A 23651-nucleotide genomic window follows, 5' to 3' on the forward strand; every position below is an offset into this window, starting at 1 on the left:
AGATCTCTGGAACTTTAAACAATTTTCCTTGGAGCAGAGCGAGTTGGAAATATTGTCAGGGAATGTTTCCATGTGAAAATCATCCCTAGAGCTGCAGAGTTTGGAGTTAGATTTTAACCAAGATGTTTAGAAAAAAAAATAAAAAATCAGGGGACTTAAAAAAGGGAAAACTTTTCTTTCCAGTTGTGTTAACAGCAGGAATTCTGCTTCCCACTTGGAAAGGCTGTGGCAGTGCTGGGAATGTGGTGTGGAGAGCCAGGGATTTCTAGGAAATAGGGAATTTGTTGTGGTCTAATGGGGAATTAGGAAAGCACCAGGTTTCACTGCCACTTTCACTTCCAGCTCTTGGCAGAAATGCTGGAACTGGATTCAGCAAATCTTGGAGGTTTTTGATTTTTTCCTGATGGTTGGGAAAGAATTCAGGCACCAAGTGCTTCCAAATCCCAGCAGTTTATTGGGAGGAGAGCGTGGGAAGGAAGGGGAATCCAAGGCACCAGAGCAAAGGGGGATTTGGGGTTATTTGCCACAAATTTCCCTGCTTTAGACAAGGCAGGAGGTTCTGAACTTGAACAGTTCATTAAATCAGAGTTGGCTTTGGGGGATAAATTTGAGCATCTTGTTCTCACTTCGTTTTCTAACAACTACAAACTGCATTTACAAATATTTATTTAGTACAGTTTGTATTTTACAAATTGAGGGCACTGCTTTCCCTGGTGCCTGCAATATTCCAAGAGGGCTCTGGCAGGGAATGAAAGGCACCAGGGGAGGGAAATCTTTGCTCTCAATTTTGGATTTCTGTGCTGCAAATGTTGATGTCACAACTTCAAGCGCTGTCGCTGTCACATTGACAAAAGGATTTCATCCTTTCTGGGGACAGTGTTGCAGTGTGTCTCTAATTTGAATTTCAAATGCTATTTATTCTTTTTCTAGTTATTAATTTGTGCAACGAGGTTACTCTGCTCTGAATATTTCTCTGGAACTTGTTCTTTTTAATTTATTTGTTGTTGTATAAGAAAGCAGAGAGTGGATGTTTATTCCTGCACTGAAAATATTCAGGACTTGTATTCTCAGCACTTGTCTCCATTGTCCCCATAGTCAAGGCTTCCTAACCCCAGAGTTTGTCACAAAATGTGTCTTTAACCTGCACAGGATTCTATGGTTTGGATGGAAGTGCTCAAATATGTAACTCTTTATTGAGTGCTCTCCTCTCTCTTGTAGAAGCAACTCCTCTGGTGTTTTTTATTCTCTTGAAAACAGCCTTACAGGGGCTCTTTGGGCAAAATAGAGGAAAAAAAGGGGTGTTTTGGAGGTTTGTTGAAAACTTTGGGGTAGGTTGTTGGGGTTTTTATAGAGGGACAAGCCAACCCACCTGGAGGGAAAGGGCCAGCCCAGAAGGAAGCAGAGCTTTGGCAATAAAATTGAGAATCTCCTTGTTGTGGTCAGATGATGTAATACAGCAAAATAGAAAATCCAGGGTGTGCAATAAACTGGTGTTCCCCTCTCCTTTCCCAGGAAGGGGAATGGTCCCAGGCTGTGGTGTGGGATGTGGGATTTGGGATCAGGCTATGGGGTTATGGGTCCTGTCCTGTGAGAGCTCTTTGTCACCTCCAGCTGTACAAATCCTGCAGGACAGGACCAGATCACCTCTGCAATGGAATTCCAGCTCCTTTCTGGGTGCTGGGATTTCAGGATTCACTGGCAAAGTTGGGAGCAGGGCAGTGGGGCAGGAGGGGCTGATCCCCAGCTGAGGATCTGCAGGGTTTAAAGGTCCCACACTTCAGATAAACACAGAAACTTTCCATGCATCCAAGGGGCTCATTGCAATTCCAGCTCTTTAAAGTATAACAAGTAAAGCTTGATTATCTTTGTTCCTTAATTTCTGCTGTGCTTTCCCACCTGGTTACAATATTCCTTAATTTTTGCTGAGCTTTATTCCCACCTGATTAGACTAATCCTTAATATCTGCTGTGCTTTCCCACCTGATTCAATTATTTCTTAATTTCTGCTGTGCTTTCCCTCCTGATCATGTTATTCCCAAATTTCTGCTGTGCTTTCCCACCTGATTACATTCTTCCCTAGTTTCTGCCTTGCTTTCCCATCTGATTACATTGTTCCCTATTTTCTGCTGTGCTTTCCTTCCTGATTACATTATTCCCTAATTTCTGCCTTGCTTTCCCACCTGATTACATTGTTCCCTAATTTCTGCTGTGCTTTCCCACCTGATCATGTTATTCCTTCACTTCTGCTGTGTTTTCCCAGCTGGTCACATCCTGCCTTGCTCCTTGCTGTGCTGTCCCAGCTGCTTTTCCAGGTGTTTCCCATCCCTGTGTCTCATCCCTCCTGAGCACCTCTCACTATCCTATTTCCCATCCTCTGGAGAAGGGATTTGCCTGGGGTTTGTGCCTGGATGTTTGGGAATTGCTGCTGTGGGGTTTGGCTGAGTGATCCCAGGCTCCCCCCATTTACAATCCTTTATCTGTAGTGCTGTCAGGGATGATGTGAATTAATGTCATTAATAACAGCAGCATTAATTAATGGTCTCTCCTGACTGCAGGATCCTGGGCCTCCCCCACCATCTCCCTTGATGGGTCTGAAGCCACTGCAGCTCCTGGAGATCAAAGCCAGGGGGAGATTTGGGTGTGTGTGGAAAGCTCAGCTGCTCAATGAATACGTTGCAGTCAAAATATTCCCCATCCAGGTGAGCAGAACTCTTGGGCTCCTGGGTTGTGCCTCACATTAAGGCAGCTTTTCTTGACTCAGCAGTTCTGTAAATCCAAGTGGAAATGGCCTTGAGGTGTAAAAGATGCAGGAAAAGTTTTAGTGATTGAAAATAAGTATTTTACTGCAGTAAACACTTACTGAAGCATAAACCTGTGAAATGTGTGTTTCTAGTCCTAAAAATATTCAGCATCCATAGTTTTAAGCTGCTCTCACCCACCTCTTGACCAGTGAATAATCAAATTAAATTGCTCTTAGAAGGAATGTCCTGAAATGCAAACCCTGAAGTGATTGTTCCAATTAACCATGCCTCAATTAAGTGCCATAACACTCATTGCCCAGCGAGTGCCCTCACAAAGCCGTGGCTCGCATTAAATGGGTTGAGGAATTTTGAGAACACAGAGTGATGCTGGATGGTGATGCTGGGATGGGTTTTACATTGATTAAAGCACCCCCTGCTACTCGAGGTGCAGGAATTTGTCCCCTCACAGCGATCCAGGTGCTGCCTTGCAGAATAAACACTGCAGGCTCTCGTTCTTTCACCAGAAATTCCACGTCTTGTTTGACACACCGTTCCTAAAGGCTGGGAGCAAACTCCCCTCAGGGATACTCCCCTGATACCCCATTTTTTTGGTGGATAACTGGGGTTGTGCTGCTGTGCTTGCAGGACAAGCAGTCGTGGCAGAACGAGTACGAGATCTACAGCCTGCCCGGGATGAAACACGACAACATCCTGCAGTTCATCGGCGCCGAGAAGCGCGGCTCCAGCATCGACGTCGACCTGTGGCTCATCACTGCCTTCCATGAGAAGGTGGGGCTGTCCCTGCACGGGCATGGGGCTCTCCTGGCTGGGCCACGGGGAGAACAGCCCTGGAAAAGGGTCACACTTGTGCAGCTGAGGCAGTAAAGGATGAAAATTGACGGTAGCTTTCATTTAGCTGCTCGCTTTTCACCCGATGTGAATTCAGTGCAATTCGTTTTCAGACAGCTGAGAAAGTTGTCATCAGATTTTGCTGATGGAGGAGTTGTTTTAGGGAGCAAACAAAAATGAATTCTACCTTTTTTTGGCTTTTTAGAATATGTCTTTTTTAATATTCCCAATCTAAACTTGCCAAAAATACATAACCTCCCATCTTGCAGAGATTTTTGGGGGATTATTTTTGGTTCACTCATTGGTTGATAATAAAAACTAAGTGATACAGATGAATTCTATTGTGACAGCAAAAGGAAGAAACATGAATACAATTAGTTAAGACTATGTTCAGTTTTATGTTGAATAATATTGATCTCTTTAGGTTTGTTCAGAGCGTGTTTCACTCTGACACTGTGGAGTTGAATGATTTCACCTCTGTTTATTCAGAGTATTTCACTCTGAAACTGCACTTGGTCTGTAAGGAAGGACAACCAGAGCTCCTAGAGATGTGACTGGCAGGAATTGCAGGTTTTCCCTGCATGAGTGAGGCTGAGCTGAGTGTGTGGCTGTTCTGCTGCAGGGGTCCCTGACAGATTTCCTGAAGGCCAACGTGGTGTCATGGAACGAGCTGTGCCACATCGCCCAGACCATGGCACGGGGCCTGGCCTACCTGCACGAGGACATCCCGGGGCTCAAGGATGGCCACAAGCCAGCCATCTCCCACAGGTACTGCTGGGACTGCCAGGGACACCTCCAGCCCTGCAGCAATTCCTGCATCTCCGTGCTAGGAGTCTCCAGGCACATTTTTCCATTTTCTGTTTCCTGCACTTTAAACAAAGTTGTGGTCGCTGCACGCTTGGGTTACAACATTTTCATTCCATCTCTGTATCCCACATGCATCATCCATATCTGTATCCCCATATATCCCCATATATCCCTTCATCCATCTGTATTAATTTTAAAAACAAGCACAAAATTACAGTTCCAATTACTGTCTCATTTATTCATATAAAGGTCTGCAAGGGCAGTCCAAGGTTTTATGATTTTGTTTTGTTGTTTAACTTATCTATTTCTTTATCATTTTCTTGCCTTTCATGCCATAAAGTTCTTTGTTTTATGCTGTTCCTTTTTTCCTTAGGGTTTTATCTGTATTTCATGTTCTAGATCTCTAATTTGTGACTTTTTCTTAAACTTGAAAGGGACATCAAAAGCAAGAACGTGCTGCTGAAAAACAACCTCACGGCTTGTATTGCTGATTTTGGTCTAGCTTTAAAGTTTGAGGCTGGAAAGTCTGCAGGAGACACCCATGGACAGGTAAATCCTGAGTTATTTCCAGGAATAATCCATGTAATGTTACTTGGATGTGAATGGGAATTTCCCCTCGGGCTCATTGCATGGCCTCTCCCCCCTTTTATCCTGACTGGACAATTTGGACAAGAACTTTTGTAATATTGTATTAATTATTTAATTACTGTTCAGAAACTGAGGGATGAAACTTCCAGAATTTAATCCTAAGGCGGGAACAATCATGGCAGTGTTTAACCTGGGATGCTGTTTGGCAGCTGGGGTTGGTTCTGGGCACAAACGTGGCTGTTTTGGTGGCCTTGCAGGTGGGCACCCGCAGGTACATGGCTCCAGAGGTGCTGGAAGGTGCTATCAACTTCCAAAGGGACGCGTTCCTGAGGATAGACATGTACGCCATGGGATTGGTGCTCTGGGAATTGGCCTCGCGCTGCACGGCCGCCGACGGTGAGGAACAGCCTGGGCAGGGCTGGGAACACCTGGGACAGTGACAGGTGTCCCCACTGGCAGGGGTGGCACTGGAGGATGGTGAGGAACAGCCTGGAGAGACAGGAACAGCCTGGGCAGGGCTGGGAACACCTGGGACAGTGGGAGGTTCGTGGCAGGGGTGGCACTGGAGGATGGTGAGGAACAGCCTGCTGGGAGCACCCTGGGACAGTGGGAGGTGTCCCAGCTCATGGCAGGGGTGGGACTGAACTGGCTCTGAATCCCTTCCAACCCAAACCACTCTGGGATTCTGATCGTGGCCTCCATTCCCAACACTGCAATCTTCTCTTTGCCCTTTCCAAAGGGTTTTGTTTAACTGGTGTTCCCTCTGCAGGCCCCGTGGATGAGTACATGCTGCCTTTCGAGGAGGAGATTGGCCAGCACCCCTCCCTGGAGGACATGCAGGAGGTTGTGGTGCACAAAAAGAAGAGGCCTGTCCTAAGGGAGTGTTGGCAGAAACATTCTGTAAGTGTCACCCAAGCTACTGCTGCAAGGATTTGAGTCCCACGTTCTGTCCATGCCGTGTTGTGTCCATCACGTGGGGCTTGGGAGGGATTTCCAGATTCCAGTAGGAGTTAAATGGGCTGTAAATGTTCCTCATCTTGAACTGCTCTTTCTTCAGTATTAGAAAGTGAGCGATTTTTTAACGTTTTTTGGTGGAAGAAGAGATCCTGGAGTTACTTTTCAGTGAAGTCCCATTTGGTGGCTGAGGGATTCACCTTTTTAAAATGCTGTGAGGCTCCAGCACTGCAGGGAAGGATTTGCCCCCTGTTGTTGAACAGTTTTTGTTCAACAGTGCAGAACAAAGCAGAGCTGAGGCCCCATGGGATAACTGCAGGTTCACACCAAACCCAGCCCCACATCCTGTGGGACACAAAGGTTCCCGGGTGTCCCTTAAATGCCATTATTGATCAGGTGTCCCCTTCGTGTCCCTCTGTGGGTGTGTGATGGTTTTCCTGCCCGGTTTCCTGCAGGGAATGGCGATGCTGTGCGAGACCATCGAGGAGTGCTGGGATCACGACGCCGAGGCCCGGCTGTCCGCGGGCTGTGTGGAGGAGAGGATCATCCAGATGCAAAAACTCACTAACATTATAACAACAGAGGACATCGTGACTGTGGTCACAATGGTGACAAACGTTGACTTTCCTCCCAAAGAATCCAGTCTATGATAGTTGCACTGGTCATGGAAGTGACCACAGGACTCTTCACTGGAGCTGCTACAGCGCACGGACTGCTGGCGTCACTGCTGTTCCGGGTGGCAAGAACGGATGGTAAGTCTCTCTGGAACGTCACCACGAGGTGTTGATCCTTTGTTTTCCCCCTCCTCCTCCTCAACGTGGATCCATGAGACTTTCTGCATTCCCTGCTTACACCTGAAGGATGTGACTGAGAACCCCTCACGTGCTGATAAGGAACTTGCAATGAAGAATCCGGACCTGAACGGGCTAATGAGCATTTTAAACACTGACATCCGATTTCTTAATCCCTGTCAGAAGAGACTAATTCCTTTAAATGAACTACTGTTATTTTTTTTAAATCAAAAACATTTCATTTCAGATTTAAAAACAACAAAAAAAAAAAAGGGTAACTTGTTTTTATTGCATTCGTTGTTGTTTATAAAATGACTATTGTAATGCGACTACGACACAGCTTGTGAATGTTCCGTGTGCTGCTGTTCCGTGTACAGAAACAAGAGTAATCAATGGGATAGAGCAAAGAGGCTTCCAAGTATTACTTAACCTCCCTCAACCAGGTATACCTCAGTTCCACCTCGCTAAATTATGATTGACAACACTAATTGGAATAATAAATCGCTCCGTGTTTTGTAAATGATGTATTCCCAATTCCCTGTGTTATTTAAGAAGGGGAAAGCTTCATGCCCCCAGGAAGTGGCCATTCCTAGAGCCGTGTTTTTAGCCTTTTCTTGTACTCGCTTGTTGTGTATAAAAAAGAAAAAGTGCTGTTTATTGAAAGAAAATTTCCTTCCTCTTTTAGTTGAAAGCTTTTCCCTCCGTTTCCCAGAGTATCTCATCCATTTATTTAACTGAATACTATTTAGGTTTGCTGTGTCTGAGGAATATTTGAAACCTTAAGCATGACTTTTTTTTTTTCTTTTTTCTTTTTTTTTTTAAATTTTCTCTGAGCTGTGACACTGGAAAGCTCTGAATTCTTGGTTTTTTTTGAAAAATAGTCTTTTTCCTATTTATGTTTGTGCCGAGGTCGCCTCGTGTTCCCTGTCCCGCCAGGCAGTGGGGGCTGTGTCACTGTTTCAGGATCACCTCAGGAAGCTCAGTTCCCCCAATTCCTCACCCTCTGCTTGGAGATTTGCAGCTTCCCTCCACTCAAAGCTCGGTGCCATCGGAGGGGAGTGCAGCTCACTGCCTGTGAGCCACAGGTTGAGCCTGGAGTCACACACAGAGTTCTAGCCACAGATTCCAAATGCTAAATGTTACAAATTTCAGGGATAACCTAGTTCTGCTCACAATATGCAACGACCATTCCGAGGTAACGAAAGGAATTTCATTGTCCAGAGCACAGACTCACAAAAAACGAGGAAAAACATGGAAATGGCTTCACAACTCCAGCACTGGAGTTCAGGATGTCAAGCCTTATGCTGGAATTACAGTGACTGGTAGCTGGGTGCCAAAGTGCTTCTCCCAAAAACTGTCCCACTGCATTGATTGGATCCTTCTCTCCAAATTCCAAGGAAAATAAATGTTGTAACCCCCTGGAGCGCAGAGCGGCAGCGGCCCCTGGTGTGCTGTGTCCTTGTCTCCGTGTGTCCACACCCACTTTTTTCTCTGGAAAGCAGCAGATGGGAGCTGCTGAAGGCTGGCTGGAACCTGGATCTGGGAACTTCATCCCTGGGAACAGGGGCATGTGATGGATAAAGCAGAGCCAGCTCTGGGCAGGGAGGGAGGAAGGGCTGATGTTCCACCCAGGGCTGAGGCACTGCTGGGCAGGACTGTGCCTGAGGATCCTGCTCCAAGGGGCTGTTGGGAAAGGGAAAGAAATCCAGATTGTGGGGTCCTCTTGGCTGGACACTTCCCTTTGGCTTCCATTTTTGCTCCACTTTTAATTCAACTTCACACAGAGCAGGACAGGACCAGAGTTGTGAACAAATCCCAACCCCGTCCTTCTCCATGGACACCTCGGGGCTTTTGACCCTTCCCTGGCAAAAGCAGAGCCACGGGCTGGTTTCATTCCGTGCTGTTGGAAATCTGATGCCAAAAATGAAGCTGTAGCCAAGCCCCTCCTGTGTGTGACCCTTCCCATGGAGCTGCTGCTTTGGGATATCCCTGCTCAGTTCCTGTTCCACTCCCAGCTTCCTGGGATTTACCAGCATCATGTAGCGTCCCTGAGGAAAGGCTGCTCCTTCCCCAAGCTTTTCACGGCTCAGAATGATCGCCCTGAGCTGCTCTGCTCCAGCGGTGCCCCCAGGGCCTGGGGAGTGAATTCCTGTTTCACTTCAGAGCTGGGGATGGGGGAATGTGCCAGGGAGGATTTTGGCATTGTCTGGGCAGTGCCCTTTGTCCCTGGCCTCACCAGGTGTGATTTTTACGTGTGAGGGTGAGAAGTTCCTGTCCCCCGTCCTCTGCCGGAGGGGGTTGAACCAGTGCTGCCCTTCCTGGGGTATTCCCAGCCTCCCCCCTGAGCATGGAATCCCCCAGGAACCACAGGGGTGTAACTCTCAAACCTCACCTGTAACCAGTGCTGACACTTGTCCTGCTGCCATCAGCATCGACACAATCAGTCAGGTCACCCCCTCTCCTCTTTTCCAGCTTTTTTAACCTTTTTTAAGACATTTCTGTTGATCAGGAACACTTGGTACAAAACACAGGAAGCTGCAATACACATCCCTGGGCAAAACGACTCCAGTAGCATCCTTGATGGAACATCTGTTACCTCAGATACTCAACCAGCAGGACTGCTTTGCTTTCTCCCTCCTGTTTGTTTTTTTCAGTCCATCTCCTCTTCGTTACCTCTCGAGTTTGGTGAGCGATTACTTTGACTTTCCTCTTTGTATTTGTCAGTGTTTTGGGCACAGGTTGTTGTACTACTGTCAAAAGGCACTTGCTGCTTTTCTGCAAGTGCCAAAAAAACCAACCGACCCCCCCCCGCCCTCAATAAAGTGATTGTTAAATATTGTACAAATACAAATGTATACTCTGCCCTCTTCCCCAGCGGGAAAATAAAAAAATGTGACTACTCTGACTTGCAAATGCTTCTTTGAAAACTTTATTTTAAAGTCATGGGGATGGTCCTACAGCAGTTCTTCAGTCAAACTCTTGAATTTTGCTACAAAAAATTGGGTATGGGAAGATGTTACCTTGTACTTGGCACAAAGTAGCCCGTGCAGCTGAAGCCTGTTGGATTAAACGTCATGAAGTAAATCTGGTTGTGATTAAAGATTTAATTGGGCAAATGTTCCATGTCGAGTCAGAGTTGAGATGGAAAAGTGCAGTGTGAGCTTTGACCTGATGGGGCTATAGAAGGGAGCCAGGAGGGCAGCGTGGCCTGAGCCAGGATCCAGAGGCCTCAGGCACAGGGAGGAACTCTGGAGTTTGGATTTCTCCAAGTGGGAACTGAGTGTGAGAGCAGGAGCTGGCACCGAGCTGAGCTAAAGCACCTGGGGGTGTGAGTGAGGCACAGTCCTGGCTGCTGGAAGGGGACAGCAGCACCCTTCTCCCTAGAAAATCCCAAATGGATCAGCAAAGAAAGCTGCTTCCAGAAACGTATTGATGTGAGCACCTTGCTGTGGGGGAACATTCCCTCGTGTGGAGTTCAGGGCATTGCAGGGGGGCTGGAGCTCAGAGCCAGCTGAGGGAGGAGGCTGCCCACTGCTTCACGTCCGTGGGGCAGTTGGGGTACACCTGCAGGGCATCCATGATCTGGCTGCTGTCCAGCAGCAGCTTCATCAGGACATACTCGCGCTGCGCCCGCGCCGACGGCCGCTCCAGCGGCTGCACCAGCTCCAGCTGCAGCAGGTGCTCAAAGGCCTGAAACCAGGGAAGGGGGAGTGCAAGGGAACGTCATTCCTGCCCCACAACACCCCACTCCCTTCGAGGGCTGGGTTTGACCACCCCAATCTGTGCTCTGCAACTAAAACCTAAATATTGTACAACTGAAAACAAAAATGCATTTCAGGCTCACCTTCATGACAACCGGCTTCTCAAAGTTGTACATGGAATGTGCCTTCCTCTGGATGAACTTCTGGAATTCTGTACCAGGAGGAGGAAAAGAAGAGGGGCAGTCAGAAGGAATGAGTGGTGTGGGGTTTGGAGAGCTCAGGCATTGCTCTCACCGTTGTAAACCATCTGGAAGTTGAATGGTTCTCCATCGTAGACCTCATTCAGGTGTTTCATGGCTATGATGAGGCAGATTTCCAGCACAGACAAACCTGCAGGGAAAGACAAGAATCCCAAGTACTTCCCTTGAGCACATCACAAACACAGGCACTTCACCCACTCCGTGTATTCCTCTGTGTATTGCTCTGGGCCTCACCCCCTGGTGTTCTGTATCTTTAGCATGCAAAGAAATTTCAGAATTGGATAAGAGAACATTCCTTTGCCGTGTATTTGAAGCAGAAATGATCAGGAACGGGCAGTTCCCACCAAAAAGCAGGAACTGGAAGTGTCTAAGTTGGCACTGTGGTACCCACAGGCAAGGCACGTGTGAGCTCAGAGCAGGCTCCATGGGCAGTGCCTGTGCAGCTCAATCCCACAGGGAACACTCCCTACACAGCATCTCTTCCACCTGCAGGATTCCAGGGAGGGCTTTGCAGGAAAGCTGTGGGGAGAAGAGGAGCTTTACCATGGACAATGTTTGCCTTGGAGTCGGTGCTGTGCTGCCTGCTGGCCTCCTGCAGGTCTGCAGCTGTGAGCAGGGGGTGGTGCACGGTCACTGCACTGACAGCCAGCATCTGCAACACACAGAGACAGACACAGCTCACCCCACTGTCACCTGCAACACACAGAGACACAGTTCACCCACTGCAGTGCCACCATTCCTGCCTGGAATGGAGCACAGCTTTCCCAGAAACCCACTGGAACATTAATGGATAAACCCCATGCACACACAGCAGGTTCGTACTGAAAACCTTGCAAATAGCTGGCACTTAAATTTTATTTTGCCAGGAAAGTTTTCCAGGATTAAAACTTCAAAGCCTCCTGATTGCAGGAGATAAATCCTCCTGAACCTGTTTACATCCATGTCAATGGATCAGCATCTCAGAAGCTGCTGCAGGAATGACTTACAGCTGTTCTGCACCTGCTTTTGTAGCCAGGGACATCTCCCACTGTCCCAAGCCCTGTCCAACCTGGCCTTGGACACTCCCAGGGATCCAGGGGCAGCCACAGCTTCTCTAGGAATTCCACTCCAAGCCCTCCCCACCCTCCCAGCCAGGAATTCCCAATTCCCAATATCCCATCCATCCCTGCCCTCTGGCACTGGGAGCCATTCCCTGTGTCCTGTCCCTCCATCCCTTGTCCCCAGCCCCTCTCCAGCTCTCCTGGAGCCCCTTTAAGGCCCTGGAAGTGCTCTAAGGTCTCCCCAGAAACTTCTCCACAGTTTGTCCAGGAACTCCTCACTCATCCCTCCAGAATGTCTATTATGTGCTTTTATTGGGAAGCTGACTCCAGATCAAAAGGGCTCTTTCCAAAGGAAGAACTCAGCACATGCTGCAGAAAACCATGGGCAAGTTGAGTCTCAGCTGTGAGCTGCTCTCAGGGAGGCTGTGGCTGCCCTCAGCTCCTTTCCTGGCCTCCACTGCAGCCACAGGGCCAGCTTTGGGTGCTGTGCACCAGGAATAATCTGCAATCTTGTAAGCAACTGCAGTCACCCCCAAGAGGAGGGCTCTGCTCAGGTTCTCAGGGTGCCTCTGCACCCTGCAGGGAGGAGCTGTGAGCACTGGAACCAGCCCAGCCCAGAGCAGGAGGTCACAGACCCAGGGGCAGGTACAGTCAGGGGAGCTTTTCATACTCACACAAGCACAGGGATATTTTAGGATGGTTAAATAAGTGTTATTTATCCTCTGTAAAAGTGTCAGTGCATTTATATGAGCTGTGCTCAAAAGCAGAATTAGGTAGGCAGCTTAAATTTAAAAAAGACCCTCCAAGAGAGCTGCAGCTCCTGTGTGATGATGGGAGGAAGTTCAAGTAGAAAAAATAGGTTTTTCAATATGAGCAGATGTCAGGATTCACCAGGAACCAAAAAGAATCTCATAAAGGGAAAAATAATTTCAAAGGGTTTCACCTACAGTTTTGTTTCATAAAAGGAAAGGCTTGGAGAAAGTGAAATAGGAAAAGCTCAGCCCCATCTGAATTGGACAGTCCATCCTCACAGCTGCAGAAACTGGAGTTACCCCCACTGACTGACACAGCCTGCAAGGAGCCAGCACTGGCAAAAGTTTAATAAAATGATGTTTTAGGCAAAGCTCAGCTAAATGGCCTGGAAAGCACAAGAGCTGCTCATGAATTACTGCAAACCAAGGAGGTGCTCCCTAAACACCCAAACACACACCAGGAGCAAGTGCAGCGAGCGCAGGTCTTTGCTGTGGTGGAAGAGGTTCTGCAGCACGTCCTGCACGGTTTTATCCTCTGACAGATGCTGCAAGAAACAATGAAGTGATATTTTAACCATGCTCACTTTTAATCATTTCATACTCACCTGGAAAAATAACAGATAAATAGTTTTTTGGAAGAGCTGACCTTATACTGGACGATACAATTTTCATGTCCAACCTCAACTTTCTGGTCTTTCCTGTGACAATTTTACCTCCAGACTTCAATAAGCAAAGATTCTCTATAATAATTTAATTTATTCCATACCACACTCAACCAGTGAAAGGCAATGCCAATATTAGGCAAAAGCTTTACACTTTTACTGGTAAAGGATATGTACATAAATTAAACCAGCTTTACACTGCTCTCACTTTAGAATTTTTCCCAAAGTCAAGTATAAAATGTTTTAAATACCTGAATATTATTATTCCATTTTTCTGCAAAAGATTCATCAGGAAATTCAGCAGGAAGAGAAAGCTGTTTCTTAAATATCTTAATGTATTGTTTAAAATCAAAGGAATTCATCAAATATATCTGTCTGTGGGAGAACCTTGACTTTACTCTCTTCTCCAAGAGCTCCAGGATATCCTAAATGAAAAAAAAAAAAAGAAAATTAAAAAAGCAGATGAATTTCATGTTTTCTTTACTACAGCACAGACAAATTACTGAACTGTGCTGAAAAAAGAAAGAATTATTGAATTCTCAGGCTTAAAATGTTGTAACATAAGTTAAATGCTCTAACAAGCCCTTTGCTGATTATTTTAATTGATGTGCCTTGCAATGCCACCAACCATCCCAGCCCACGTGATGCTCCACATCACACAGGATCATTTGTTGCTAGGAAACTCAGCACAATTTCTCCATAGATTATGGAAATATTTCAGCTACTTAAGGCTGAATCAAACCTTGCAGCCTATCAGGGCTCTGGACAAGTTGTTGTGTGGTCACACCGGGGCTGGCACCTGACAGGCCACGTGCTTTTTGTCAGCCTGAGAGAATACAACTTAAAAATGCCAAAAAATACTTAAAAGCCAAAAAAATAAACCCTCAGAAACAGCAGTTGTCAGTTCTGGAGACATTTCCTTAATTACACTCAAAACAGGGGATAAAGGGTTCTAAATAGTGGGTGAGGAGCACATCAGGCTCAGGTCAGTGATTATGCAAAAGGAAGGATTGTAATTCATTAAATGAACAATTAACTTTTCTATTAACTCCCAGAAATTTGCCCAGCTTTGATAAGAGATTTGAATTCTTCTTCCTGTTATAATCCAACTATCTTGAGCACCAACAGTTCATTGTGAAAACAGGATCAGTTTTATCAAGTTCCCATAGTGTTCCCCAGGAATTATTTCACAGTGTACACACAACCTGCCCACAATTCAACATAATGCCATTGGAAAATCATAGGAAATTGAACAGGGATCCTAAACCCATTTTATGGCAAAATTGTCCTACTGAAGTGGTTCCTTAAAAAAACAAAAAAAAAAAAAGAAAAAAAGAGATTTAGACACAGTTACTACAACTCTGTCCTTGCCAACTGCCAGCCAAGAAATTCAGGAGCCCCTCCAAAGAGTGAACCACAGTCTAATATTGAATGTGTGTCCTTAGAAATGTTGGTTTGCTCCTTTAGCAGTGAAACTGAAGGCTTTGGGCATCTCCAATTTGCTCTCAGTCAAATTAGTCTGGTTTTTTTTTCATCCTCCTTCCAAATTCAAAAGTTAGGAAAATGGATAATTGAGAAAAGTATCTTAGGAAATTAAGGTTCCAGGGAAGGAGAAATCATTCCAACTATGATAAAAGTCACTTTAAAACAGCTAAAAGCTTTGAATGAGGAAATGCCATTTCTTACCTGCCTACAGGTAAGTCCAATCACTGTCACTGGGGTCTGAGCAGACTGGGAGATGTCAAACAGGTTGTAGAGCAGGGTCTGATTCTTGTGATGGACAAACAAATCAAATTCATCCAGGACAAACAAAATTGGGCAGCTGCTGGTTCGATTTCCTGAGGGAAATTTGGAGAGTTAGCAGGGCAACTTCAGCATTAGACTTTCACTGCCAGAGATTTCTTTAATGATGGGGTTATAAAAATGGACAGATTTTTCTTTCAGTTTTCACCAAGCCCTCCTTTCCTACAGCAAAAAGGAAAATACATGGAAAAACTGGCAAGATTTTGTAGTGCTCTGCAAAGCAGCATTTCTGGCTACAAGGAAGACAGACTTGGCCAATTTCATTTTAAAACCAATATTTTTAATAGCATCAATCTGGATAAAAGAATCTGTCCTTCACAGTTAAGGTCACATGCAAGCCTTTATATGTATCAGTATATACTGTATTCAGTAGAGTCATCTATTTTTTATATTATTTTGTAACCATAACACATTCTTGGGCTAAGATTCTTCATTCCACCTGTAAAGCAGAAGAGCAAACTCCACTTTTCAGTCAAGTGACCCAGAGTCTCAGAACAGGGATTTTTAGTGTTTACCTTTCCTCAGGGCTTCAAGGAGGAAGGCAAGGTTTTCAGCAAAACTGCCCTAGACAGAGAATAAAGGAGTTTCAGAATGGATTTGCAGTGTCATTCTCAGAATTGTTTAACTACAGCAAATTCAGGCAGGCAATGGAGGCCATTTCCTTCCAAAACCATCCTTTCAAAAATGTCACATGGTACTTCATGCCCTATAATCACAAACTCCTCAGGACAAGAAAAATTATGGACTACTCTTGAATTATTCTTCCTGTTGTAACCCAACTATCTTGAGCACCAACAGTTCATTGTGAAAACAGGATCAGTTTTATCAAGTTCCCATAGTGTTCCCCAGGAATTATTTCACAGTTTACACACAACCTGCCCACAATTCAACATAATGCCATAGGAAAATCATAGGAGATTGCACAGGGATCCTAAACCCATTTTATAGCAGAAGTGCCCTACATTCATGCAGGTTTTTTTCCAGCCTGAAATCCCCAAACTGCCTCAGACAGGCAAAAATTAGTGATCAGGAGAATGCCTGCAATCAGCTAAATTCACAAGCAGCTCTGTCCTTCCTGAAATAGCTGTTGCATCCTCATTTTCCAGGCACACACATGGAAAAAGTGCCACCTAACGTGTTCCACTGAGAAGGAGCAGGATGGAGGGCTTAATTGGCAACTTTATTGAACAGATGGAAGCATCAAACACTCCTGAAAAAAAACACTGAATGGCTGTGCCCCCCTGTTCCAGTTACACAAATGCCCCCACTCTGCAGCACTCCAGGTGTGAGGTCTGAAATAATGAACTGAAGAGCACAAGCCCCTTCAAAGGGGGCAGAAAAGCTGATTTAACCTCTGGATGTGAGTTATAGACAATGAGGGGAATTTATTTTTAAGCACTTTGGTCACTTTCCTTAGGTCTGTCTTCAGCACTAATGTAAATCAGTTTATCTGTGGGAAAAGGGAAATAGCAGCAAATATTTTAACAGAAATTCCATGGAAAATAAGAGCTCGAGGAAGCCTGGATAGACTTCCTTTTTGGATAGACCAAAAAAAGGTTGATAATATATTAAAGATCCTGCTTTTTGGTTAACTTCCTGACTCTTGGTTTTAAAATGTTAAAAACAACATTTCCAAATTCCCCACTCCTCTGAACAAAGCTTCTTTGGCATACTTAAGTTTGTTTTATTAAGGGGCTTGTTAAGAGAGACTTCCCTTTTTCCCTCCTGTAAGGCACGGGTCGATGTGTTTTCCAAAAGCAATAAGGGTGCATCAGTATTGCTCCATCAGCAGAGGGAACCTCGGGACTGTGTGGAACTGCTGGCAGTCACTGCAAGCTCCATCCCACAAAGCCCCAGCTTCCCAGGAAAGGGTTTTTGAGAGTTAGGTGAAGTTACTCACAAAAACTTTGTCCCCAACCACATTTTCCAGCTGCAGCTGCCTGGTGATCTCCTTCAGGGCCACTTTATCATTTGTCTGCAGAAGCCCTGAAAGAAAAGGATTCTTTATGAAGAACTGGCAGTCATCCTTCACTCCCACAGGAAACTTAGCCAGCAGCTTCTCTTCCTTTCCAGCCTTACAGAGCTTTGCCTTTTTAAAGTTAGACTGGACAGGAGTTTTCTGTACCTGACAAGTGACTTAATTCTGTCACTAAGAGCACAGAAGTCCCCTCCATATAAAGAAATACAAAGAGAGGCACTGTGGAGCTCACAGACAAACATGTCCATAATCTAGGCTGGACTAAATTGCTGAAAGCAAAAATTTTACTCAGTACATACAAAATACAGAACTGAATTTAACAGAACCCTGGATCAATGATGTTTTACTTGCCATTCAGATGGACTTCCAAGAGGTCCTCTCTCACTTCTTTCATTTCCCTGAGGTCTTTCAAGACATGATTTAATAACTAGGAAAGAAAAAAATACAGAATTTCTGTGAGAAGATTAATTTTTTAACAGCAAAGAAAGTGTGATTACAGATATTATGGGATAGGAAACAGTGTTGGAGGTTTCATTAGGGAACATGTCTGAGTAATTTCCAGACTAAAATACTAAAATGACAACTTTGCATTCACCAGCATGACTGTGGCAATTACATTTGCTCATTCTGCTGAGCTGGGAGGGAAAGGGAAGTAACTCTGGTATTCCAGTCACTTATTTTTTGGGGTAATATCTGGGGCTTTTGCCTTAATCAAAAAGCTTTATGAATTTGAGATGTGAAAGAATTTGGCTCTTTACTCGGTGCCATATTCAGCTCCATGGCTTCTTTGGATGCTGTAGAAAGAAACTCCCTGCTTTAAATCTTAAAAGAAATTCTGCTTATTCTTTTCTTCTGGAAGACAAAACTAACACTGCACATGATTGCACCAACTGCTGCTTATGAAACTCCCAAGTTTGCTGTCCATCAAGAACTTGCCTTAAAATATCTGTAAGTAGTGGAAATGTTCCATTTAAAAATTAAAAAGCTATTATTTGCTTTGGCCTCTTCAGAGGAGGATTTGTAGCTCCTACCTATGTGCAAGTATAAATATATAAATATACACACATGTGATTTTCTTTACTCTAGCATCTTTCACTTGATATATAAAAAGGAAATCATTTATTCTGGATAGGTGATTTTGCTAACTTATATTCTGTCTGAAAGAAGCACAAATTTCATCACATCATTGAATGTAAACACCAAAGACCTGAGTGTTTGAATAATGCTGAAGTATTACACACTTAAGTTAGAGGTAATCCCTTCGTGTGCCTCAGTTAAGGGGAATTCCCTCAAAATACAAAACCTACACTTACAAACCATAACCACCAAACAATATTCTGCTCCATGGCAGGTAATTCCTGACCATTCCCTGCATACACACAGCTAGGGAGAAACTCACCTCTTAGACTACTCCTTTTAGAGCTTTTGGATGCCTTTTCATCATTTTTACAGTAAGGGTCCAAAACCAGGCTAATTAAAGAGTAATCAGAACATGGTTCTAATTTGGTTCAGAACTGCAATCTTTAATTGCAAAAACAAGTGTTAGGAACAGATTTCTCCACGCTGTTCCTGAACAGAATTAGCCCCTAGAAAGTCCTGGAATGTTTTGAATTTCTATGCAAACCATTAGCAATTCCCTCTGTACAACCAGGCAGAGCTGACAATGTAGCTGCAAAGGCTCCCAGGACCTCAGTGAGGCTCTGTTGGATCCCACACAAAGTTGCAGGAGCTGCTCCTACCGTGGTTTTCCCGGATCCCCGGGGTCCGATAATGAGGGCGGAATTGCTCTCCCCGTGCACCGTGGTTCTTTTCAGCAGCTCCAGCAAATGTCTGCGTTGGAAACAGAAACAGGCTGAAACCCTCAAAGCTGACAACATTCCCCAAAAGCAAGGGAAATTCAAAGAATAAAACTCGATCCATTTCAGCTTGCTGTGAGAGCCAACACTCAGGGCATGCAAAATGTAATACAATCAAGTACAGAGGGCTCTGTGATCAGAGCTCTTAAAATACTTTAAAATATTAAAACATGCAGAAGTTGAGAGTATCACTAATTCATAAATTCTCTGCTGTGAAAGGACAGACTTCAATAATTATTTTTTTCTTCAAGAAATAGATTGCTTGCTCTAAATTACCTGCAGATGGACTCATCACCTCAATCCACATTTAAAGTCCTTACAACAACCACTGACACCTCCAATTCCCAAGTGCTTACACATTAATAATAATTTGGAATATGGAATACTGACATCCTGCTATTGCTTCTGAAGGGGTGAGAGAGTCCTCACGGAACAGCTGCAGCCAACACCTGGGGGTTTGTTCACTCTTTGAGTCAAGCCCAGTCAAGAACCCTGATACATCTTGGGAAGGAAAAAAATCAGAGCTGGGGAGTGTTTTCCCTCCAGGACAATTCACTGCCAGTGGCACACTGAGTAGAACACAGCCTGTAAATTGCTTTTCAGAATTAAACTATAAACAGGGGAGGCTTGTTTTGTAAAACTGACACAACAGAAATAGATTTCCTCACAACAGCAACAAAATGACTTCGTGAGCTCTGCATGTACAGTACATTGTCTTAATAAATGGTTTTGTCCCTCTTATACTGAAAACTTGTGCTCACATCAAGTGATTCCACTGACATAAAGTCAGTCTTGGGAAAATTAATTGTTTAAAACAATTTCTTTAAATACCTGTTTGTCATCTGCAGAATTTGACTTGCATCTGTAAAATGATCAGTACTGGGATGGTGTTATTGTCCCAGTAAGGCCCTTCTTCCTAACCTTAAATTCCACATCTGGATGGCTCCAGAAGTAGGTTTAAATATGGGCCTCTACTTCAACAAACGTGATGCTGCCACAGAAATTTCAAGATTTACTTCTCACACAGTTCACCAACAAACAGGAGAAAATTTGAAATAAAAATAAAGTATCACAGCAAGAGAATTTAACTTCTTGCTTTGCCAGGCCATGACACAAAGTCTTAGAACATGCACTGAAAATACCTTTTCAGTCTCAAAAAGAAAAGTGCTTCACGAATGAGAAATGCAAAACAAGGACAAGAAATCCAAAACTCAGAGCCTGACAAAACCAGAAGGGACATTTGTATAAAGAGTCTCAGAATCTGAGGCAAGTAATTTTTAGAAGCATTGGGCTGGAAGTCATTTAAAACTGTATCATTTATTAAAACAGAGAAGGAGAAAGTTCTGACTTCACCAGACTATTTCACTACTGCATAAGAATAATAAACAAAGAAATCATTGAAGAAATCATAAATAAGAAATCACTGAATCCTAGAGCCTGCTCATTCACCTGTACTGCTGCTCCATCCCAAAGAGTTTTCCAGTAGCACAATGGTGACAGAATCTTTCACGTAAGATTTTTTGCACCTATGGATCAAACACAAACGTTTGGGGCTTCAAACACCAGAATTTATCAATAATGTAACCACAGCAATAAAATAATGGTGAATCAGGCACTTTTATGGTGTTACAAATATTCTATAACATACAAATCTTTATTGTCATCAATGATAGAGGGGTCTTGAAAGTAAGAATAAAGTTGCAGGAGGCAGAATATTGTATAAATATTATATAAAGGAGAAAAAGCAAATAGAAGAGATTAAAAGAAACAAGAAATCAACGACCCAGGGGTAATTCCTTGCAAGGTGCATTGCAGTTTTTGATCAGCATCTTCGGGGAAACAGGAGAATAAAGGTTTAAAAAAGCCAAACAAACTAAAAACCGATTTGGCTGCTGCTGACCTGCTGCTAAAAAAATCACCTGGGTTCTGATTCACCCTACAAACTGGAAGATAAAAAAAACCTAAATAGATAAAAATAGATTTATGTAAATCTGTTGCCACAAACAGTTGCAAAAGAACAAGATCATCCTTTCAGTTTTTTGCTACATTATTACTCTAACACTCGAAGCAAGCAACAGGTGAGAAACTGAAAGAAATACAGATTAAAAAGGCATTTAAGCCTTAATAACTGTATCCAGTATCTGTACAAGTCTTTGTAACTGATGTAGGAAAAAAAACCAAACAATTACATGAATGGCAGAGGGTGGAAAAGCTCCACAACTTGAAAACAAAGTAATGAATAAAGATGTTACCTACCTGGGAAATGCTCTCAGCACTTTCTGCACTGCTCTCCTTCAACTTACGCTTGCTCATTGCAGAAGGTTTCATCTTTGGAGAAAATAGCATTAAATGATTAAATAGCATTGCTTTCCAAACAATCCTAGTCAGAAACTGTACTTAGATGTTGGTCATTTTTAATTAATAAAGATGCAGCAGTCCATCTTCCTTGCGAAAAAGAGCCAAAACACTGAAAGCATTTTGAATTTATTTCTGATAACATTAAACCCATGTTTACACACATCTCCTAAACAGCACTGGCTTTAGGATGCTTTAGAGAGTTTAAAATAACATCCTTATGTGTCTGCAGCTGGAACAAGCTACAGGCACACAGGAACACATTAGGACACAACAATGAAGTTTTTCCAGGAATAACTGGCCATCCTTGTTTATAATGTGCAGTTTATAACAATAACCACAGCATCTCTCTGGATAATCTGGCTCTGAAGGGGTCCTAAGGGGATTGGGGGTCTCTGAGGAGATTTGGGTAGATCCAAAGGGGGTTTGAGGGAAACCTGAAGGGATTGGGGGGGGGGATCATGATGGGATTGAGAAGTTTGAATGGGTTCTGAGGGGGATTCAAGAAGGTCTGAGGGAATTAGTGGGATCTGAGGGGAATTTGGGGAGTAATTACCGGTTTTGAGGAGGACTTAGGGGTGGTCCCGACCTGACAGGAAAGGTTTGAGGGTGGTCCTGAGGGATTGGGGGAGGATTTATGGGGGCTAGGAGGGTCTGGAAATACTCTGAAAATGGGGAGGGGAGTGTCCATGAGGGAGTAGGGGAAGGGCTGTGGGAATGGGGAAGGTGCGGGTCTGAGGGGATTGATTTTTCGGGGCCAGGAGAGTCTGTGACGAACCTGATGAGGGAATGGAGAGGCCCCAAAGAGCTTGGGAGGGTCCATGAGGGGCTGGGGGGACGCTGAGGGCGGGTTCTGGGAGGGCCCATGAGGAACTGGGGAGAGGTCCCACAGGGTTTGGAGAATCCTGAGGTACTGCCCTGGCCTCACCCGGACCCCATCTCCTATTACGACGTTTTCCCGCCCTTCTCCATCACCTGAGGGCGGCCACGGCCACTCGCACGCTCCGCTCAGCCCTCGCCTCACCCCCGCACGGCAGCGGAGACCCTCCAGCAGCCGACACTCCTCCCCAGCAGCCATTCATCCCCCCCCAAACCAACCCCCAGCGCCCGTTACCCTCCTCACAGGCTGCATGCGCGGCTCCCTCAGAGATGCCACAGCCCGAGCAGCCGAAGGGCGAGCAGGAGGGCGCATCCTGGGCTGCTGGGCACGTCCCGCCCGGCGGAGGCGGCGAACTGAATCTCCTCCCGCACCTGCGCTCGCGGCGCTGCCCTCACGGCGCTTTCCCGCCTCTCCTCCCTCACCTGAGGGCGGGCCCCGCCCCGCGCGCGCTCCCACCGGCCCCCGCGCGCGCCGCCCCCTCACGTCACCGCGCGTTCCCCCCCTCTCCTCTCCTCCCCTCCCTTCCCTTCCCCTTCCCTGCCCTCCGCTGCCGTCACTTCCTCCCCGTCCATTTCCCCCCCTCCCTCTTCCTCCCCCTCATCCACTTCCTTCCTCCCTGTCCCGGATCCGTTTCCGGGAGCGGCGCGCGCGGCGCTGTGGGAAGTCGTCGTCCCCCGTCCCCCCCCCCCCCCGTTTCCCCCCCCCTTCCTCCCCGCGGCCTCCCGAGCTCCCCCGGGGCGCATGCGCGGTGGCGGCCGCCGCTGCTGCCTCCCCTCCTCTTCCTCCTCCTCCACCACCTCCTCCTCCTCCTTCTCCTCCTCCTCCTCCTCCTCCTCCTTCCCGACAGCGGCGGCGGCGATGAGGAGGAGCGCGGGGGGGGGCGGCGGCGGGACGGCCGGTTGTTCGCGCCGCTGAAGGGACACGAAGCAGCGCCGCGCCGAGGCGGGGGCGGGGGGCCCCGAGTCGCTGCCCCCCCGCAGCCCCGCCGGGGAGTTTCTTCCACATCCCCCCCAAACACACCGAGAACCCCCCCCCCTCACCCCCGTCCCTCGGGGGCGGCCCCGCGGAGCGCCGCTCCCTCCTCCTCCTCCCCCTTTATTACCCTTTGTGTGCGTCTCCGCCTTCCTCCCTGCGCCCGGGGGCCCTGAGGTGAGTGCGGGGGGAGCGGCGGGGCGGGGGGGGTTGTTTGTTTACCCCGTGTTTACCCCCTGTTTACCCCGGGGGGGCACCGCCTGTCACTTCAGGCCCCTTCCCGGCTCCCCCCCCACCCCAGCTTTGTTGTCGGGGGATGCTCCGGGGATGCTCCTTTGGGCCCCTCCGGAGCGGGAGGGGAGGGGGGTGATGGTGGCGGGGGCGCCGGGCAAAGTTCGGGGTGGTGCGGTGGGTGCTGAGCCCCGGCCGAGTCCCGAAAGTGTTGTTTTCCTGGGATAACAGGGAGCCCCGGCATTGCCCCCCAGGTTCCAGGCCGTTGTTTGACTTATTGTTTGAGTTATTAAACCCCTGCGGTGGTGAAGGTACAAAGACCACTTGTACAAAGACCCTTTCCCGAGCTGAACTTCCAGGGATAGACAGTCCAAGAGCTGGACTTGGTGTTTGCAGGATTGAGATGTGGTTTGGTGGCAGCCCCTGGTTATC

The 23651-nt window shown here is 46.2% G+C and overlaps 3 protein-coding genes across 9 annotated transcripts in view; 2 read left to right on the forward strand and 1 right to left on the reverse strand.

The window, feature by feature from the left end:
• Window positions 1-9642, forward strand: part of ACVR2A (activin A receptor type 2A) — a 49833-nt gene extending 40191 nt beyond the window's left edge. For both annotated transcript variants that reach the window (XM_088168402.1, XM_014870786.2), the window contains 7 exons: window positions 2555-2698; window positions 3386-3529; window positions 4212-4357; window positions 4831-4945; window positions 5242-5380; window positions 5754-5884; window positions 6394-9642. In XM_088168402.1, coding sequence (XP_088024528.1) covers window positions 2555-2698; window positions 3386-3529; window positions 4212-4357; window positions 4831-4945; window positions 5242-5380; window positions 5754-5884; window positions 6394-6588 — 1014 coding nt within the window. In that variant the 3' untranslated portion in view covers window positions 6589-9642. The remainder of the gene's footprint in view (window positions 1-2554; window positions 2699-3385; window positions 3530-4211; window positions 4358-4830; window positions 4946-5241; window positions 5381-5753; window positions 5885-6393) is intronic.
• Window positions 9643-23135, reverse strand: ORC4 (origin recognition complex subunit 4). 3 transcript variants are annotated; one of them, XM_088168404.1, is made up of 14 exons: window positions 23119-23135; window positions 21038-21109; window positions 20231-20307; window positions 18665-18755; window positions 17277-17352; window positions 16848-16933; window positions 15463-15511; window positions 14831-14982; window positions 13396-13569; window positions 12941-13027; window positions 11234-11342; window positions 10725-10820; window positions 10574-10641; window positions 9643-10419 (listed from the first exon to the last, which is right to left on the reverse strand). In XM_088168404.1, exons 2-14 carry the CDS (start codon window positions 21107-21109, stop codon window positions 10231-10233), a joined length of 1326 nt encoding a protein of 441 aa, XP_088024530.1. In that variant the 5' UTR covers window positions 23119-23135; the 3' UTR covers window positions 9643-10230. The 3 variants fall into 3 exon arrangements, with proteins under 3 accessions (XP_088024530.1, XP_014726273.1, XP_088024529.1); XM_014870787.2 differs by lacking the exon at window positions 23119-23135 and adding an exon at window positions 22260-22556; XM_088168403.1 differs by lacking the exon at window positions 23119-23135 and adding an exon at window positions 22251-22463.
• The window catches only part of MBD5 (methyl-CpG binding domain protein 5), a 108654-nt gene continuing 107747 nt past the window's right edge, over window positions 22745-23651 (forward strand). For all 4 annotated transcript variants that reach the window (XM_088168398.1, XM_088168400.1, XM_088168401.1 and 1 more), the window contains exon 1: window positions 22745-23165. The gene's annotated coding sequence lies outside the window, so the exon portion shown is untranslated. The remainder of the gene's footprint in view (window positions 23166-23651) is intronic.

Source organism: Sturnus vulgaris, chromosome 7, assembly GCF_052056855.1.
Source record: "Sturnus vulgaris isolate bStuVul1 chromosome 7, bStuVul1.hap1, whole genome shotgun sequence".
Classification (NCBI taxonomy): domain Eukaryota; kingdom Metazoa; phylum Chordata; class Aves; order Passeriformes; family Sturnidae; genus Sturnus; species Sturnus vulgaris.